The following is a 20,000-nucleotide window of genomic DNA, read 5'->3' on the forward strand; positions in this document are numbered from 1 at the left end:
GGGCTTTTTCCTTTGTCTTTGTGTGTAATTGTTTGTGATCAGCAAGATGTGCTGTTCTCCAGTCCTGTGATCGCTGCCTTGTTTGCCCATCGTAGCACTTTGATTTATATCAGTAAAACACGCCTTGAGCGTTTGCATCCTATTTCTTTGTTTCGTCTCCAGTCTGTGACAGCTGTCCACAGACTTCTGCTATTCATCCTTGTTTTAGCTCAGGCTCGGTCTAATTCTCTCTTTTTAGCTTGATTTTCTTGATTGGTGTTTTTATGTTTACTTGTCTTTGTGTGTGTGTGTGTGTGTGTGTGTATATATATATATATATATATATGAACTGAAACACCAGGTTTTAGACCACATTTCTTTTGCCGCCAATACAGCTTTGTCTTAAGAATGACAGATACGGGGGGGGCGGTGGCGAAGGAGTAGCCCCGACCATATACGGGCTTGAATGCCCACGGGGACACGGGTTCGAATCCGACCTGCTGTCGTTTCCCGATCCCACTCCCCACCTCTTCTCTCCATCTCATTTCCTGTCCAAACCTTCACTGTCCTATCTCATTAAAGGCAAAAAGCCCAAAAACAAATCTTTAAAAAAAAAGTCCTGCACAGTAGCCAGAGGGATTTTGAGCCACAGTGGCCAGGTCACCACTCGCTCCTCCAAACCTCCCCAAAGTGGCTCTATAATATTCAGATCTGTTGACAGGCATCTGTGCACACATCTGTGCATGCCATGGGAGATGCTCAACTTCACTTTCATGCTCATCAAACCACTCTGTCAAGCTTGCTGTGTGTATTGGTGCATTATCATCGTGATACACAGCACCGCCTTCTGGGGTACAATGTTTGAATCCATTGGGTGTGCATGGTTCTCCAGAATAGTTTGGTAGTCCTTGGCAGTGACGGGCTGATCTAGAACAAGTAGCGGGCCTAGGGAATCAGCCCAAACCATCACTGATCCACCCTGTGCTTAGTCTGGGCACGCAGCAGTCTGCCTCTTTGGGGCTTCTCCTGACTATAACTCTCCCAAATGTGGGAAAGACAGTGAAGGTCCCTCTCAACTCAGGAATACATGTTTCACATTATCCACAGCCCAAGATTTGCGCTGCTGGCACCACTGAAACCAGCGTTTGGCATTGGCACGAGTAACCAAAGGTTTGGCTATAGCAGCCCGACCACGAATGTAGTCCCTGTGGAGCTCCCGACAAACAGTTTGGGTGGAAGCAGTAGAGTCCAGGTGCACATTTAAATCTGCCGTGAGTTGGGCGGCGTTGGTTTGATGTTTTATGGGTACAACAGAAACCACAAGATCACACAAAGACAAACCATGTGACGGCACCAAGTCAAGAGTATGTCCTTGTGTATGAATGTGTGTGTGTGGAGTGAATACGGTTCTGGCCAGCGGTTTTTTCCTTCTGTCTCAATCTTTCTCCCTCTCTCTCTCTCCCATACTATTTCTCCTCTTTCTCTCTCTGTCTCCTTCTCCCTCTCTCTCGCTCTCTCTCTCTCTCTGTCTCTTTCTCCCCCCCTCTCTGCCTCTTTCTCCCTCTCTCTCTCTCTCTCAGTATTTCTCCTCTTTCTCTCTCAGTCTCGTTCTTCCTCCCACCCTCTCAGTCTCTCTCTCTTTCTGTCTCATTTTCTCTCTCTGTCTTGTTCTTCCTCCTCTCCTCTTATCTATTCATTACTTTCTTCCTTTATGTTCATAAAATACAGAACTCTCAAGGACCTGTTCGACACACATAAAAGCTTTAACACAAAAACACTCTGGCTCTCCCCCTCTCTGAACTTCTAATCACCTCTCCTCAGTTTGTAACTCCCCCTCCTGCTTTCTCCTTCTCTCACTTTCTACCTCCCTCTCTCGCTTTCGCTCCCTCTCTTCCTCCATCTCTCCCTCGTTTCTCTTGTTGTAATGATGATGTTAACGTTTGCAAACATGCAATCACTTGATGTTAATGTGTGTTGAACTGCGCTCTAGTCTCCAATTATGAACACACACACACACAAACACACACAGACATACGCAGACAGACACAGACACACAGCGCTCTAATCTCTAATCGACGACTTAATTAGCCAACAACGTGTAGATGAGCATCTAATTGCACCTCAGTTGCTGTGGTGATTGCATCTCTCTCCCCTCGTGTCTAGGACACACAGGCCAGAGGGTGGGACCAGGAAGTGTCACCACGGAAACACAGGGTGAAAGAGGGGTCGAGAAGGAGGTTGTCGGGGTGACTGATGAGGTCATAATGCGGTCTCACCCCAGAACACTTCAACAATAATCAAGCCGAGCAAGAGGGATAAAACAATGATGAGAGTTTTATGTGAAGCCATGGGGAGGCCTACAGCAGAGCTCGGGTGCACACACACACACACACACACACACACACACACACACACACACACACACACACACACACACACACACAGTTTGACATAGAGAGTGTCACTTTAACTGGCTTTATTGAAAGTTGCAAGTGTGTCTGTGTATGTATGTATGAATGTGTGTGAGAGAGTGAATGTGTGTGTATGCCTGTGTGTTTGTGTGTGTGTGTGAGTGAGAGAGAGAGAGAGAGAGAGTGTGTGTGTATGTGTGAGTGTGCGTGTGTGTAAGAGAGTGTGTGTATGCGTGAGTGTGTGTGTGTGTGTGTGTGTGTTACCCCGCAGCCCAGCCCGTCGACCAGCTCACACTGAAGCCTCCTGCGGTCGTCCTCTGGCAGCAGACCAGCTCCACAGCCCGGCGCTGGACACAACACACCCCCCATCACCAGCACACACTCCTCTGCTGCGTACCGCTGGTACCGCTCATACTGGGGGGGGAGAAGGAGAGGAAGAGAAAGAAAGGGAGGGGGAAAGATGAAGCAAAAAAAGGAGAAAGTTGGTAGAGGGAGAGAAGGGTGGCAGCATAGAGAGAGTTTAGATGTTGAAGAAGTCTTCACTACTCAAAACTAAACCTAATATTACAAACAACAGAGGCAGAAGACTATTGAGGTGAGACCTCTGACATAATCCTCAAGTTTATGAAAATAAATATCTCCTCAGGACGATTAGCTAAGCGTTAGTAGAGTTAGCCAAACTGTCAGTTAAAAGATGTAGGACCTCACAATGGATGATGCACTGGATAGAAACATAACCAAAAATGAAGATGAGCTGGAAATAATATATCCAGAAAATATCTGATCAGAACACAAGAATTATAGAAAACATGAGAGAACATCCTGAGAACCTTATCTCAGACTACATGGGATCCAAAGACAACAAGGTCTTGTGCAACCTTTTATTCTTCATAATATTAGAAGGACATCAAGCTGATAGTTAACCTGTATCACAATGGTACTGTTATGGTGACAGTTAACCTGTATCACAAAGGTACTGTTATGGTCACAGTTAAACTGCATCACAATGGTACTGTTAGGGTGACAGTTAACCTGCATCACAATGGTACTGTTATGGTGACAGTTAACCTGTATCACAATGGTACTGTTACGGTGCAGGGAACCAATCTCAATCAATTTCAGAGGAATTTCAGACACCTTAAAAGTGACTGACTTATAAAAGAAACCTGGAGGTGAAGGTCACATGAAGGTCAGCACAGCTATCTCCCCTGGAGATGTAAACAGCCACAAACAATGGGCACGGTCCAACTACCTGCTACGGCCTTAACACTCCTTCCTCCCCCAACATCAAGGCACTAAGTGAAAGCATGGTTGAGCTGGAACAGCATTATCTAGTATTCAAAGAGGAGACCGCCCCCAACATGCTACTTTAAACAGACCAAAGGAATGAGACAAGGATGTAGTCTCAGCCCAACACTAATTAACTTGTCTGTTAACGAATTGGCAACAACCATTGATCTAAAAAAAATCTAAAATATGCTGATGATTTGTTATTGTCCCCAAGGAAGGTGGGATTACAGGAAAGTCTTAATTCTTGGAAATTATTGCAAAGCCTGGAGCCTGCCAATAAACACAGAAGAATCTACGGTAATAATCTTTCAGGAAAAAAAGCCTGTTCAAAAGGGAACAAATACAACCCTTGGAGGAGATACACTTTATAATTATAATTACTTGGGCCTGACAGCTTCATCAACAGGCCATTCTGATCTAGTGATAAAAGACGTATCCGACAAGGCTTAAAAAACATATTAGAAATTAGAAAAATCAGTATATAAATGTAACCCTCCAATTAGACTGTGGCTGAACATATTCAATTCTGACATTATACCCATTCTGTTATACAGGAGTGAAATCTGGGCACCAAGTATCACACAACTGATGGGACAAAAACCCAATCAAGGGTTTTGTGAACACATTCTGGGGGTGCAAAGCATATTTGACCAAAAAAGCTGAACCTGATGGACATGATGCAGGCAAAACAACACAAAATGAATATCATCAATATAGGCTTAACCAAATTGAACAAACACACACATTAAACTGTTCTAGACAAATAAAAACAAAATATGAATTGACACCATATCTGACAGAAATTAAAGACTACAAACAAAGAAAATGATCAACGTCATACAGGTTAAGTGAACACACCCTGGCCATAGAGAGAGAGAGAGAGAGAGGGAGAAGAGAGAGAGAGGTTAAATGAACACACCCTGGCCATAGAGAGAGAGAGAGGGAGAGAGAGAGAGAGAGAGAGAGAGAGAGAGAGAGAAAGAGAGGCTAAGTGAACACACCCTGGCCATAGATAGAGAGAGAGAGAGAGATGCTAAGTGAACACACCCTGGCCATAGAGACAGAGAGAGAGAGAGAGAGAGAGAGAGAGAGAGAGAGGCACAGTGAACACACCCTGGCCATAGAGAGAGGGAGACACAGGCAAGCTTAGCTTCCTAGGGAGGACAGGTTGTGCTTGCGATGCAGTGATCAAGTGGGAGACGATGAGAGACACCTACTCAAGGAATGCAGTAAATATACCTCAATTAGAAATTAATATTTCCAACAATTCAGCCAAATTATACCTCAATTCTTGATCATGAAAAGGGAAGACAAGCTCCTATATTTATTGGGAGAGGGTACAAATTGTGCAAAACTAGCCGTGCAGTAATCCGCATTTGTATGTATATAGTGCATATTGTTATTAATAGATAATGTATCCAAGATAATGTCTTGCATTATTGTCTAAAAATACAAATTTTTGGTAACGCTGCTTGGAAACAGTCATGCCAATGAATCTAATTTGAATTGAATTGAGAGAGAGAGAGAAAGGTAGAGGCAAAGAGAGAGGGAGGGAAGGGTAGAGTCAGAGAGACAGAGAGTAAAAGGGTAGAGGTAAAGTCAGAGAGAGAGAGGGAAGGGTAGAGACAGAGAGAGAGGGAAGGGTAGAGGCAGAGAGAGAGAGAGACGGAAGGGTAGAGGCAGAGAGAGAGGGAGGAAAGGGTAGGGGTATAGAGAGAGAGAGAAAGAGAGAGAGGGAGGGAAGGGTAGAGGTAGAAAGAGAGAGAGAAAGAGAGAGAGAGGGAAGGGTAGAGGCAGAGAGAGAGGGAGGGAAGGGTAGAGGTAGAAAGAGAGAGAGAAAGAGAGAGAGGGAAGGGTAGAGGCAGAGAGAGAGGGAGGGAAGGGTAGAGGTAGAAAGAGAGAGAGAAAGAGAGAGAGGGAAGGGTAGAGGCAGAGAGAGAGGGAGGCAAGGGTAGAGGTAGAAAGAGAGAGAGAAAGAGAGAGAGGGAAGGGTAGAGGCAGAGAGAGAATCACTATCAACATTCTCCATTCACTGTAGACATGGCTTCACCATAAACAGGATATGGAAATGGTTACTTCCTACTTCCTGTGGAAACACCTTTGGAAAAAACAGCTTTTGTGTATCCAAAATAACCCAAACCCATATGGATCCCTCAATCTCCATTTCCCACATTCATAATAAATGGTGATTATTATGAACACATGTGTGTAGATGGGACCCATAGGCTAACACATGCAGTATTATTATGGGATGGGACCCATAGGCTAACAGATGCAGTATTATTATGGGATGGGACCCATAGGCTAACACATACCTGCTCCTCTCCCAGTACCCAGAAGTGATGCGTCTCTTTAATCAGAGAGTCTGGACACCCTGCTGCAGATGGACACAAAGAGAGAGAGAGGAGGGGAACATATGTTCATGTTATTGTTGTTGTTAAAATCCTATTTACTTGATGATGAATATTATTCCCCTTCCGATGTATCTTGTGTATACAGTGTACAGACCCAACCCAAATGCTTTGGCAATACTGTAGAACGTTATGGTCATGCCAATAAAGCTTCTTTTGAATTTTGAATTTAAAATTTAGAGTTACAGAGATAGAGAGTTACGAGAGAGAGAGAGAATAAGAGCGAATGAGGGAGAGAATGAGAGAGTGAATGAGGGAGTGAATGATAGAGAATGAGACAGTGAGGGAGAGAATGAGAGAGAGAATGATAGAGAGTGAGGGAGAGAATGAGAGAGGGTGAAGGAGAAAGAGAGAGAGAGTGAGGGAGAGAGAGAGTGAGGGAGAGTTGCAGAGAGGAGATGCATATATAAATGTATCAAGAAAAATACAACTTCAAAAGTCAATGACCTATCATTACAAAAATCACACACACACACACACACACACACACACACACACACACACACACACACACACACACACACCACACACACACACACACACACACACACACACACACACACACACATATGGTATATCAATGTTAGCTTACAGCTGTAGGGGTATCCTCTGTTTATAGACTTTCCATCTTTCCCTTTCTCTGATACAAACATATACTGTACATGCACGCGCACACACACACACACACACACACACACACACACACACACACACACACACACACACACACACACACACACACACACACACACACACACACACACACACACATCTAAACAATGTTAGGTTAAGGATGAGGGGATGAGTGCATCTGCTGTAGCGACAGGGGGGCTAATGCTAGACTTTGAGGCAACATACCCACAAATTACTTGAAGGTGTGTGACAGTGTGTGTGTGTGTGTGTGTGTGTGTGTGGACGTGTGTGTAAGGTGTTTGTAGTGATGCATGTGTTCTCGTGTCACAGTTAGAGGTGATATAAGTAGCAAATTGCCCAGCAAAATGTGTGTGTGTGTGTATGTGTGTGTGTGTGTGAGAGAGAGAGAGAGAGAGAGAGAGCCCTGGAAAATAAGCCTGGTATATTCCACTGAAGTGCTGTAATTGGAGCTAGGGTCGGAGGTCAGCACACAGTATAGAGGTTCACCTTTCAATCTGCAGGCGTAATTATGCAAAACAAATGACTCAAGATGAGTGTGTGTGTGTGTGTGTGCGTGTACTAATAATGTGGTTAGAAAAAAAAACGCTTTTGTTGGGAAACATACACCAATTACCCTGCAGGAGATGGAGCCCACCTCTAATCTGCTTTAGATACTGTGACACACACACACACACACACACACACACCCAAACACACACAAATATGAACCGAGGCACACACACACACACACGCAAACACACAGGCAAACACACATACAGTACACACACACACACACACACACACACACACACACACAAACCCTTTTAACCAGACAACAGACAAACCCTTTAACCCAGACAAACCCTTTAACCCAGAGCACACCAGTTCAGTGCTCTCCCTGTGGAGTTCAGTGCTGACCGTGGGAGACTATCAGGCTGCTGGGCTGCCTGGCTGCACCTCTTAACCTCCACTTCAACGTAAAGCATGAGATGGCAGTTATGGTTTGTGTGTGCGCGTGTGTGTGTGTCCCTCTGAGGAGTCTCTGGTGGTTCTTGCGTCTGGGTGCCCCTGGCGCGAGGATCTGTGAGCTGCGTGGCGTGCAGGCGGGCAGGCTGCGGTGAGGCTGTAATTGGGCGCCAGTGGGGAGAAATGGGCACCAATCAGACGCGAGCACATCCTCATTGCCTCATCACACACTCTAAGCGCAGGGACGTGTGTGTCTGGCACTCTGACACTCTGACACAGGGAGGGGAGAGACGGCGCTAAGTAATGAGGAGCGCTCAACACAGACCACCTGCCAATCAGCTCAGGAGAGAGAGAGAGAAAGAGAAGAAGAGGGAGAGAAAGAGAGAGAGAAGAGGGAGAGAAAGAGGGGTGGAGAGAGAAAGAAAAGAGTGAGAGACAGAGACATGAGCCCAGGCCAAACTGATTGTGTTGATGGAGGAGATGGAGAAAGTAGGGGTCACATCCACTCTTGTTGGCCGCCACTGTCTCTGTTAGCCTGATATAGCATCTGCTGTAGAACCCAATAATGTCGCCATTTCCTGATGATGAACTCCCAATAATGTAAAGGTCAATGTAAAGGTCAGGTACTTAGCAGATGCTGTTATCTAAAACCACTTACGGACAACCTGCAGCACTCGAACCGAACCCGCTCCAAACACTAACAAAGCGACGAGGCTAACCACTGCACCACCACATCATTTTTATCCATCGACACATCATAAGTTTAAATCCATCAAAAATGTGATAATGTAATAATTTCCCAGTAATGTAACAACTTCCCAGTAATATAATAACTTCCCAGTAATGTAATACCTTCCCAGTAATATAATACCTTCCCAGTAATGTAATACCTTCCCAGTAATATAATAACTTCCCATTAATGTAATACCTTCCCAGTAATATAATACCTTCCCAGTAATGTAATACCTTCCCAGTAATATAATAACTTCCCATTAATGTAATACCTTCCCAGTGATGTGATAACTTTTTTTCACTTGTAATAATACAAACGTGATAAAACCCAATAATGTTGTAATGTAATGATAACATGACATTTTTGGAATGCATTATCTTTAAAGGTTCTATTTGAATCCTTCTTTTCAAATGGACAATGTAGTAATGAGGTCTATTCATGTATTACTGTGTTCATATTTTGGTATGTACTCTTCGCTTTGGTTTGTGACAAACAAATTCAATTTTACAAATATTACAAATAAACCTTAAGAACAGTGTGCTTGATACACACTTTCTCTGGGAGATCACAGGACGCTGGTACCCTACTGGAAGATACATAACCGGCGTATGTTAATAGTGACAGTATGTGAGTATGCATATGTTAGTGTGGAAGTATGCAAAAGTGAAGTAGAGGGTTTGGGACAGGCCCATGCTGTGAAGTGCTCTACCGTCTAATGTCCTCACAGGTCACTGTTCCTCTCTCCCCCTTCAGACTCCCTCTCTCAGTCTGCTAAAGGGTGAGATTTCAACTTCTCGAATTTCAGATTAAAAAAAAGAAAGAAAAAAAACGTAAGGAAAGAGAAAAAAGAGAATAAAAAAAAAGACCATCACAAAGCTCTGATTGCATTGCAGGGGGACGGCGTGTCTGAATTAGCATTTGAAAGCCCAATCAAACGCGCACATGCTTACAAAGAGGCTTATTTATGTAGGAGATCAATGACTCCAGCCCCTGTACTCTTCGTACCCACTGACACTTCCCATCATGCACTAGGAGCATGAATAAAACATGCAAGGTGCCCTCCCATCTATCATAACCTGCCATTTACCCCCTCCCATACAAGACACGCTTTTTAAAATACCCCACCCCCCCTCCACACCTATGTGCATGTGTGTCTGTGATTGTTCTACAATTCCTCTGAAATATGAATGACCGAGGCATGACTAAGCCATTTAAAGACTCCGTTACACACACACACACACACACACACACACACACACCACACACACACACACACACACACACACACACACACACACACACACACACACACACACACACACACACACACACACACACACACACACACACACCACAAAGCCTTCCCTCCAATAACTCTGCAGTTGAACATTCCCCTCTGGTGACTCTCTAAAGCAGAGGCAGCAGTTCTCCTGACTTGTGTGTGTGTTTGTGTGTGAGACACGTGTGCGTAGGCTGAGATCATCTCAGCAGATGTTTACCTGTTGATAAAGCCTAAACACTTGCCCAAGTGGTGGAAAATACCACAAATAGCACACACACACACCTGTCCTCATAACCACACACCCACACCTGTCCACACACACCTGTCCTCATACATACACACAACACACACACACCTGTCCTCATAACCACACACACACACCTGTCCACACACACCTGTCCTCACACACACACACACACACACACACACACACACACACACACACACACACACAACCCCGCCAAGATCAAGGGAAGGAAGGGGGAGTGGGGATAAGGAAATGTTTGTGTGTGTGTGTGTGTGTGTGTGTGTGTGTGTACATTTGTGTGAAGGAAGTGTGTATATGGTGGGGGGCTCAGTGGTGCTGAGAAGGCACACAAATTAACTGATAACCCGCTGCCAAGGACACACAAACACACACACACACACATACACATACACACACACGCACACAAAGACAAATACACACATCCACCTTTACAAATATACACAGAGACATGCCACACACACACACCAGATCTATCTACTGTTTAAGGCTTAAGAGAGAGAGACAGAGAGAACGAGAGAAAGATAGAGAGAACGAGAGAGCGATAGAGAGAATGACAAAGAGAGAAGGAGAGAGAGAGAGATACAAAGACAGAGAGAGGGAGAGAGATAGAAAATCAGAGAGAGAGAGAGATAGAGAGACAGAGAAAGAATAGAGAGAGAGAGAGACAGAAAAAGAAGGAGCGAGAGAGACAGAGAGAGACAGACAGAGACAGACAGACAGACAGACAGACAGACAAAGTGTAGTGGCAACTCAGCACTGGACGGCTAACGTTAGCTGCTAACTCGTATCACAGGGCCTGAGACGTCCTGAGAGCATCGGACGCACCAGACACTGCCCTGCTTGAATCAATGGCACTTGTCAAAATGTCAAACACGTCTATGCATCTGTAGGCGCTGGACTGGATCAGTAATGTCAAACTCGTCTATACGTCAGTAGTGTCAAACACGTCTATACGTCTGTAGGCACTGGACTGAATCAGTAGTGTCAAACACGTCTATACGTCAGTAGTGTCAAACACGTCTATACACGTTTCCAGATGCGCACTGTATCATCCGTCCGGCACCTGAGATAACCCCTTGAGTGAAGGTGAAGGTGTTTAACAAACAACTTCCATTAGTGTCACTCACCTCTTTCTCCACAATGTAACCATGACAACCGAATGTGGAGTAAAACACAGGTTAACATGGTTTACCACTTACATGCCACAGGTTTATAACCTCTACACATTCACACACACACACACACACACACACACACACACACAAAGTTTCTCCCACAATAACTACATATGTGCATACCCCCCCACCCCACACACAACCAGTGAAAGACCCTTAACATACCTGTCACATGTCCTCATTCTCACACCACACTGAAGTTTCTGTCAGGTGGAGATCAAACACACACACATACACACACACACACACACACACACACACACACACACACACATCTTATTCTGTGCTGCCCACACACCACTGACTGCACAGTGTCTTTGAAGTAGCGCTAGAGAGAGAGAGAGAGAGAGAGAGAGAGAGAGAGAGAGAGAGAGAGAGGGGGAGAGGGGAAGTAAACACACAAAAGAGAAATCTGTGTGTGTGTGTGTGTCTGTGTGTGTTGTGTGCTCAACACAGACACAAGAGAGATGCAGGGGGGAGAAGGAGAGGAAGAGGAGGAGGAGAGGAAGAGGATGAGGGGAGAAGAGGAGCCTTGTGGGATTACTAAACTCCACTGTGGCAGCCAGCTACTAAATGAGATTATTTTTGAAGGCAGGGTACAGACACAGACAGACACACACACACACACACACACACACACACACACACACACCACACACACACATAGTTTCACTGGAAAGAGATGCAGTCTCATGGGACTAGGCTGGCATATTAGCTTGTTAATGAAGGAGTAGTACTGCAATGCACACACACACACACCACACACACACACATTCACAAAAAACTCTTTAGAAATAACATCAGGATTCACTGTGACTATCAAAGCCAAGACAGATTTACTCTGTCTAAAACAAACATACACACACACAACACACACACACACACACACACACACACACCTGTGAGTGTACCTACTCTAAGGTCACTAATATGGTACTAATAAGTTACACACTGTTGATCTTGAAATTATCTTCAGCTTCACACCTGATGAAGACACACACACCCACACACACACACACACACCTGGGAGAGGAAAGTTGTAGCACAGTCTCACACTGCAGAGCTCTTTTGTGGACAGAATCCAACAGTTTCCATGGAGATGTACAGAGTGAGAACCAATCGCCTCCACTTCAAAGGCTTGGGGACTTAAAAGAGCGAAAGTGAGAGAGATGGAGGGAGGGAAAGAGGAGGGAGGAGAGGTAGAGTGAGAGATGGATGAAGAGGGAAAAGAAGAAAGAGACACAGAGGGACTGGCTGGGGGAAGAGACAAACAGTTTGAGAAGAACAAGAAGAAGAAAAAGAAGAAGAACGAGGAATAGAAGTGCCAGGAGAGTGAGTGAAATAGAGAGGGAGAGAGGGAGAGAGGGAAGGAGATAATCAAGGGACAGAATGAAGGACAGAGAGAGACAGGGGGACGGAGAGAGACAGAGGGACGGAGAGATGTGAGGAACAGAGACAGACAGAGCGACAGAGACAGACAGAGGGACGGAGAGAAGGAGAACTGGATGCAGAGGAAGTTAGAGAACACATATATGGAGAGGGGGAGGGGAGGCAGAGAAAGTTGGGGATCAGAGAGGAGGAAAGAAAGGCACATTTGCAAAGATGAAGAGAGAAGACTGGACAGAAAACTGGAGAGATAGCGAGATGGAGAGAGAGATGGAGAGAGAGATTTGGGATGGACAGATGTAGAGAGAGAGAGATGGAGGGATGGGGAGAGATGGAGGGAGAGTTGGGGGATGGGGAGATAGTTTGGAGGATAGAGAGAGGGATGGTGAGATAGAAAGAGGGAGCGATGGAGAGAGAGTTGGGGAGCTTATCTCCTCTGCTAAGCTCCTAGGCAGGCCCAGGTCCTTCTTCAGCTGCCTGATAGGAGCAAAGCTGCAGATTTCTCCCCTTCAAACGGCAGCACATGCAAAGTTTGCAGATGTGGCCTCGCTCAAACACTAAATCTCTTGCCAAATCCCCTGGCCAAACACACACACACTAACACACACATACATACACACACACACACACTGACACACACTGACACGCAAACACTAACACACAAACATGCACACACTAAAACATACACATAAACACATACAAAAATATACACAAACATGTATACACACGCACACACACACACACTCTGCTTAAGAAGACGTGGCTCCTGCCACCTGCTCAGCTTAACTTTGACACACACATACAAACACAGGGGCACACACACACACACACACACACACACACAAACATGCACACACTCAAACATACACACACACACACACGCACACACACACACACAAACATGCACACACTCAAACATACACAAAAACACATATAAACATATACTGTGGCATCACGAGGGGACGTGTGGTAGAGGGGCGTTATGTTCCTCTCCCGGAATGGCTACCACGCCACAAGATGGCTGCCGGGAAAACTACATCTCCCAGAATGCACTTCTCAGACAGGTGCAAATGCCTCAGCCCTCTGATTGAAGCGGGAGCTCAGGTGTGGGAGAGGGAGAGAACAAAGGAGCTGAGACACACACCAAGCGGGAGGCACCGTACGTGGCACAAACTGAGTTCGGTGTCGGATGAACTTTAAGTTTGCAGCCACAGTTGATTGGACTTATGTTAGGAGCAACTTTAGAAAAGCCTATGTTTTGCCTTTGAAGTACTTTATTATTTTGCTTCCTGAAACACTTTTTGTTGGTTATTAAACTGGATCCTTCGTTGGAAAGCACTTTTGCCTGCTCTGTCGTGTTGTTTACGCACTGCCCTACACCTCGCTCAGTGGTAAAACCTCTCATGATACCACAATACATACACACAGACATACGAACATACGCTCTCTCTGCTTAAGAAGATGAGGCTGTCACATGCCACCTGCTCAACTTAACTTTCACACACACACACAAACACACTAACACACACACATGTATATACAGAAACACCCACTCTAATAGTCTCACCAGCCATTTGCACAACCCTAACAAATAAATACATTAGTTGTAATAATGCTGGATCAAATACACACACATACACAAATTTTGTTCGATCTCAGTGAGTGGCTGGTGTGGTTTAACTGTGTGTGTGTGTGTGTGTGTGTGTGTGTGTGTGGTATAGAGGTGGGAATCTCTTGGCACCTCACGATTCGATTCGATTCCGATTCAGAGGTCAACGATTCGATTCTAAACCGATTATCGATTCTAAACCGATTATCGATTCTAAACTGATTATCGATTATCAATTCTAAACCGATAAAACGATTATCGATGCGTGTCGATTTTTAAAACATTTGAGTTTGCTACTCAGACTCTCAAATCACTTCCTACTTTGTGTTTGATAATTAAAGAAAATCAACAGATGAATTATCTTCTCTATTTTCTTATTAGAGAAAAAGCTTTTCCTTGTCACAATTATGACTTTCAATGAACAATGCAATAATCGATGCAGCTTGCATTTCAACACAAAATGTATGTGTAAAAAAAAAAAATGTATGTGTGTGTTCTGTCTCAGGGACACAGGCAAACATGGCTACAGAGAAGGGTGGACACAGGCAAACATGACTACTGAGACAGACTCTGCACTCACTGTAATGGGGTAGTGGAGGATGAGTTACTTTCCTGACAGAATGTAATAAAGACAAAAACATCAGGGAAACCTACTTTTTCTGGAGTTTATAAAAATAAGTAGAGAAAAAGATAATTCCTGCTGGGTGAAATAGATGAATGCATACTCCTACCCTCCCAGTATCTACACTCCAGCCACTTACTGAGAGTGTGTGTGTGTGTGTGTGTGTGTGTGTGTGTGTGTGTGTGTGTGTGTACTCCTCCTCTATTAGAGCTCTGTCAAATTTTCCTACATTCTTTACACTAACTTTTCTTTACACTAATAGAACGCATGCAACATTAAGAAGCTCAACATCAACAGACACCATCCCACCTTCCCATTTCATCTGTGGAAATCTGTGTCTGGACATCAGTGTGGACATCTCTCCCTCACTCTCACACAAGATAAAAACACAGGTGGTGTTTGAGAGATGAGATTGTTCTCAGCGTGTGGCTGTGCACACACTGCAGTCTCACACACATGAGAGTGTGTACGTCTGTGCACACACTGCAGTCTCACACACATGAGAGTGTGTACATCTGTGGCTGTGCACACACTGCAGTCTCACACACATGAGAGTGTGTACGTCTGTGCACACACTGCAGTCTCACACACATGAGAGTGTGTACGTCTGTGGCTGTGCACACACTGCAGTCTCACACACATGAGAGTGTGTACGTCTGTGGCTGTGCACACACTGCAGTCTCACACACATGAGAGTGTGTACGTCTGTGCACACACTGCAGTCTCACACATGAGAGTGTGTACGTCTGTGGCTGTGCACACACTTCAGTCTCACACACATGAGAGTGTGTACGTCTGTCGCTGTGCACACACTGCAGTCTCACACACATGAAAGTGTGTACGTCTGTGGCTGTGCACACACTGCAGTCTCACACACATGAGAGTGTGTACGTCTGTGGCTGTGCACACACTGCAGTCTCACACACATGAGAGTGCGTACGTCTGTCTATCAGAGGTGACCTGCACAGCTCAAAAACCTGAAACCCCATCTGTGCTCGTGTGTGAAGCCTCCGTCTGCGGCGTCTGATTAGAGTGTGTGTACATCACCATCCGCCTCGCAACAGCTCTTCACACTCGACGCGGAGTGATTACAGAGCTTGATTAAGGACTCAAATCAGCCTGATCAACACACACGTCAGAATTAGCCAGGAATCTGTGAGCCAACACGGGCATATGGCATCGCCGTGCCAACACAAACTTGGCATACTGGGTAATTATGCCATAACGCAGGAACCCAAAGTGCTCAAATTACAGAATGCATACAGAACAGATAAGAAGTCAAAAGGGAAAAAAATAATAATTATTAAAACGAAAATACATGATACGCTCCTCTTCTGCTGGACTTTATTTGGGTTCTGAGAGCAGAGTGTTGTGGGAAGCTGTCCTCTCAGCAGTCACCGGGGACAAGCATCATGTAGAGGAGATTTGGAAGGTCATCATTTGTAGAGATGTCTGTAGCCTGCTGGATAATGAGGGTGCGACCAGAGCGCCAATGAATATAGGCTAGCGTCTACGGAGCCCTGATGAAAATAGGCTAGCATCTACGGAGCGGCGATGAATATATGCTAGCGTCTCCGTCTACGGAGCACTGATGAATATAGGCTAGCGTCTACGGAGCGCTGATGAATATAGGCTAGCGTCTACGGAGCCCTGATGAATATAGGCTAGCGTCTACGGAGCGCTGGTGAAAATAGGCTAGCGTCTATGGAGCGCTGATAAATATAGGCTAGCGTCTACGGAGGACTGATGAATATAGGCTAGCGTCTACGGAGCCCTGATGAATATAGGCTAGCGTCTACGAAGCGCTGATGAATATAGGCTAGCGTCTCCGTCTACGGAACACCGATGAATATAGGCTAGCGTCAACGGAGCCCTGATGAATATAGACTAGCATCTACGGAGCCGCGATTAATATATGCTAGCGTCTCCATCTATGAAACATTGATGAATATAGGCTAGCGTCTACGGAGCACTGATGAATATAGGCTAGCGTCTCCGTCTATGGAACACCGATGAATATAGGCTAGCGTCTCCGTCTACGGAGCCCTGATGAATATAGGCTAGCGTCTATGGAGTGCCGATGAATATAGGCTAGCGTCTCGGTTTACGGAGCACTGATGAATATAGGCTAGCGTCTCCGTTTACGGAGTCCTGGTGAATAAAGGCTAGCGTCTCCAGTGGAGTGTGCCTGCCACCAGGCAGAGGTGGAAACCGTCACTGAGATCGTGTAGGAGAACCTCCATGGTTACCCTCCTCACCTTCACACACACCTGACAGAGTGCCCTCCTCACCTTCACTGCAATAGAGTGTATCGACTTGACATCGGTACTGCCAGACCTGGTCCCTAACACTAAACACACAGCCAGTTATAGTTATTTAGGACTAGTTATACATCTCAGGCAGTTTCACCACAGGCCTGAGTGTACTAGGAGACAGCTCGTAGAACATTCTATGAAATACATAAAATCATTACTCATTTTCAACCACCCATTACATTTGGATAAAGATAATTGACACCATCACACTGATTCTGCTATACGGCTGAGTTGGGTTGTTTTCTCATGTCCTTTGAAGTTACCAAAAGAGCAATCAAATTCTGGATACACTGAAAACAGTCAGATCCCCAGCATTAACACAACAAACATTGCTTTTTACCAGTACCAGAGAAATATATATTTTAAACAGAGTTAAACAGAGAATACCTATTAACAGACTTGTCAAATCTGGTCAAATTGAAGCAACCACATAGAATAGGCCAAACTAAATACCGCTTGGGGAATTAGAATTACAAAAGATCCTGGCAAGAGAGACACCAGCGCCTTTGCACCTACTGCGACCATAAGGAGCCTCAAGGCGAAATTCACTTTCTTCAGAAATGTCCTTTTCACTAAGAAAACACTTCTACTTGAAGTCCAGAGAAAAAGTTCCATTCCTTTTGTCTCTGGATGAAGGTTCTAAACTCGGAATCCTCTTAGAAGAGGGAACAGACATTAGAGCTGGCAGCTCAGATTGTGTCCCAGAATAAGAAAGGACACATCATTAAAAATGGACAAGGTGCAGACTTGCAAGACTTCCTCTCCTTCTCATGTAAGTATCAACTAATTAGTACTTCTTCCACTTCTATTTATTTAGCCTTCCTTTTTCAATATCACCCTTTTTGTATTATTTATTATTGTCATTGCTATATATATTTTTATGTAATGATTATGATTATTAATAGTAGCATTAATATTGTTATCTCTCTCTCTTTCTTTTCTTTCTTTCTATCTCTCTCTCTTTCTATGTATGTCTACACATGCCTTTGACAACACAAGAATCCTTGTCAGTTCAATAAAGCCTTCTCTCTGAAAGTGAGAGAGACAGGGAGACAGGGAGAGAAACAGGGAGAGATAGAGAAAGAGACAGTGAGACAGAAAGAGAAACAGAGAGAGAGAGACAGGAAGAGAGACAGGGGGAGACAAAAAGAGAGAAACAGGGAGAGAGAGAGAGGGGGGGGGGGGGGGGGGGGGGGAAAGAGAAACAAAGTGAGAGAGAAAATAACAGAACGAAACGTAACTGTCAGAATTACGACTCAATTTTCACTTCAATAACTGGCTGAAAGTGATAAGGAAAGAAAAGTGCTTTTTCATAAACAGAGAGAGCCACACAGAATCAATAGATATAAAAATGTGTGAAACTGTATAAAACGCAGTGTGTGTGTGTGTGTGCGTGTGCGTGTGTGTGTGTGTCTGCTGTGATAGAGCTTTGCCCCATGTCTTCATCCCACAACAGGCAGAGGTGAATTGTAATGATTGTGTGTGTGATTGTGTGTGTGTGTGTGTGTGTGTGTGTGTGTGTGTGTGTGTGTGTGTGTGTGTGTGTGTGTGTGTGTGTGTGTGTGTGTGAGAGAGAGAGCGACAAAGTGCGAGTCTCGTTTTAAAATATCCTTACTCTCCATGAAGGTCAAAGGACCAGACAAAAGAAGCATCCCTTACTCAACATATAAAAGGGAGCGTGAGTGTGTGTGTGTGTGTGCGGGTGTGTGTGCGGGGGGTGTGTGTGTGTGTGTGTGTGTGTGTGTGTGTGTGTATGCTGAGATAGAGTTTTCCCCTATGTCTTCATCCCATAAAGGCAGACAGAGGTGAATTGTAATGTGTGTATGTGTGTGTGTGTGTGTGTGTGTGTGTGTGAGTGAGTGTGTGTTGTAGGTCAGAGAGGAGATGTAAAAAGTCCACAAAACATCAGTTGTTTTGGACATGCAGATATGTGTGCATGTGTGTGTGAGTGTGTGTGTGATTGTGTGTGTTTGCGTGTGTGTGTGTGTGTGTGTGTGAGAGAGAGAGGGAAAAGGGATGCAAATAGTTCACAAAACAAATGAAGTGTGTGTGTTAGTCAGCAGCAGATTCTGGCCCTGGTCTGTTTCATAACCAGATGCTACCATGAGCTCATGAACACAACTACTATGTAACTACTATGTAATAACAAATGGCTAGTCAACACTCAGCCTACTAAGATCAATTTAGTACCATTAGTTATACTTTATAACAGTATCATATCACCCATCATCAAATATTTCATTTTGTTAAATGTCTCATTTTATCCTCCTTCTCTATCAACTCTCTTTCTCTCCTTCCTTCTCCTTCTATTATCTCTCTTTCTCTCCTTCCTTCTCCCTCTATCAACTCTCTTTCTCTCCTTCCTTCTCCCTCTATCAACTCTCTTTCTCTCCTTCCTTCTCCCGCGCATCTTTTGCTTTCTTCTCATTTACCTTTCTTCTTTTTCTCTGTCCTTTTCTTCTCCTCTCATATACTCTTTTCTATTCTAATGACAGTACATCTGGATTGAGGGTGGCTACAGCAAACACACACACACACACACACACACACACACACTCACACACACACCTGTTCTCAAATAGCCTATTCCACACAGAGACAGATTGCATATCAATCTGGCCTCTGATGTCTTGAGGGTGAGGGTCTGTGTCTGTGTGAGTGTGCTGTATGCAGACAAAGGAGTTGGCGATGTGTGTTAAACTGTTGGTGTGTGTTTTTCATCCAGATTTCCAAGCTACTAATTATCTCCTAATTATCTGGTTGATTAGGATGGGTGTGTGTGTGTGTGTGTGTGTGTGTGTGTGTGTGTGTGTGTGTGTGTGTGTGTGTGTGTGTGTGTGTGTGTGTGTGTGTGTGTCTCTGTGTGTGTGTGTATCCTTCCCGTGCCACCCAGACTGACAGCTCCACTGATGAGGATTAA

The 20,000-nt window shown here is 44.8% G+C and overlaps 1 protein-coding gene across 2 annotated transcripts in view; it reads right to left on the reverse strand.

Annotated features, from left to right (window-relative positions):
* Positions 1-20,000, reverse strand: part of prkn (parkin RBR E3 ubiquitin protein ligase) — a 68,169-nt gene that overhangs the window by 5,929 nt on the left and 42,240 nt on the right. Inside the window, exons 8-9 of one of the 2 annotated variants that reach the window (XM_031578613.2) lie at positions 5,996-6,054; positions 2,655-2,804 (exon numbers count right to left, since the gene is read on the reverse strand). In XM_031578613.2, coding sequence (XP_031434473.1) covers positions 2,655-2,804; positions 5,996-6,054 — 209 coding nt within the window. Of the gene's footprint in view, positions 1-2,654; positions 2,805-5,995; positions 6,058-20,000 lie in introns of both variants that reach the window. The other variant, XM_031578612.2, reaches the window with a different exon arrangement.

The sequence above is a fragment of the Clupea harengus genome, chromosome 13, assembly GCF_900700415.2.
Source record: "Clupea harengus chromosome 13, Ch_v2.0.2, whole genome shotgun sequence".
Classification (NCBI taxonomy): Eukaryota; Metazoa; Chordata; class Actinopteri; order Clupeiformes; family Clupeidae; genus Clupea; species Clupea harengus.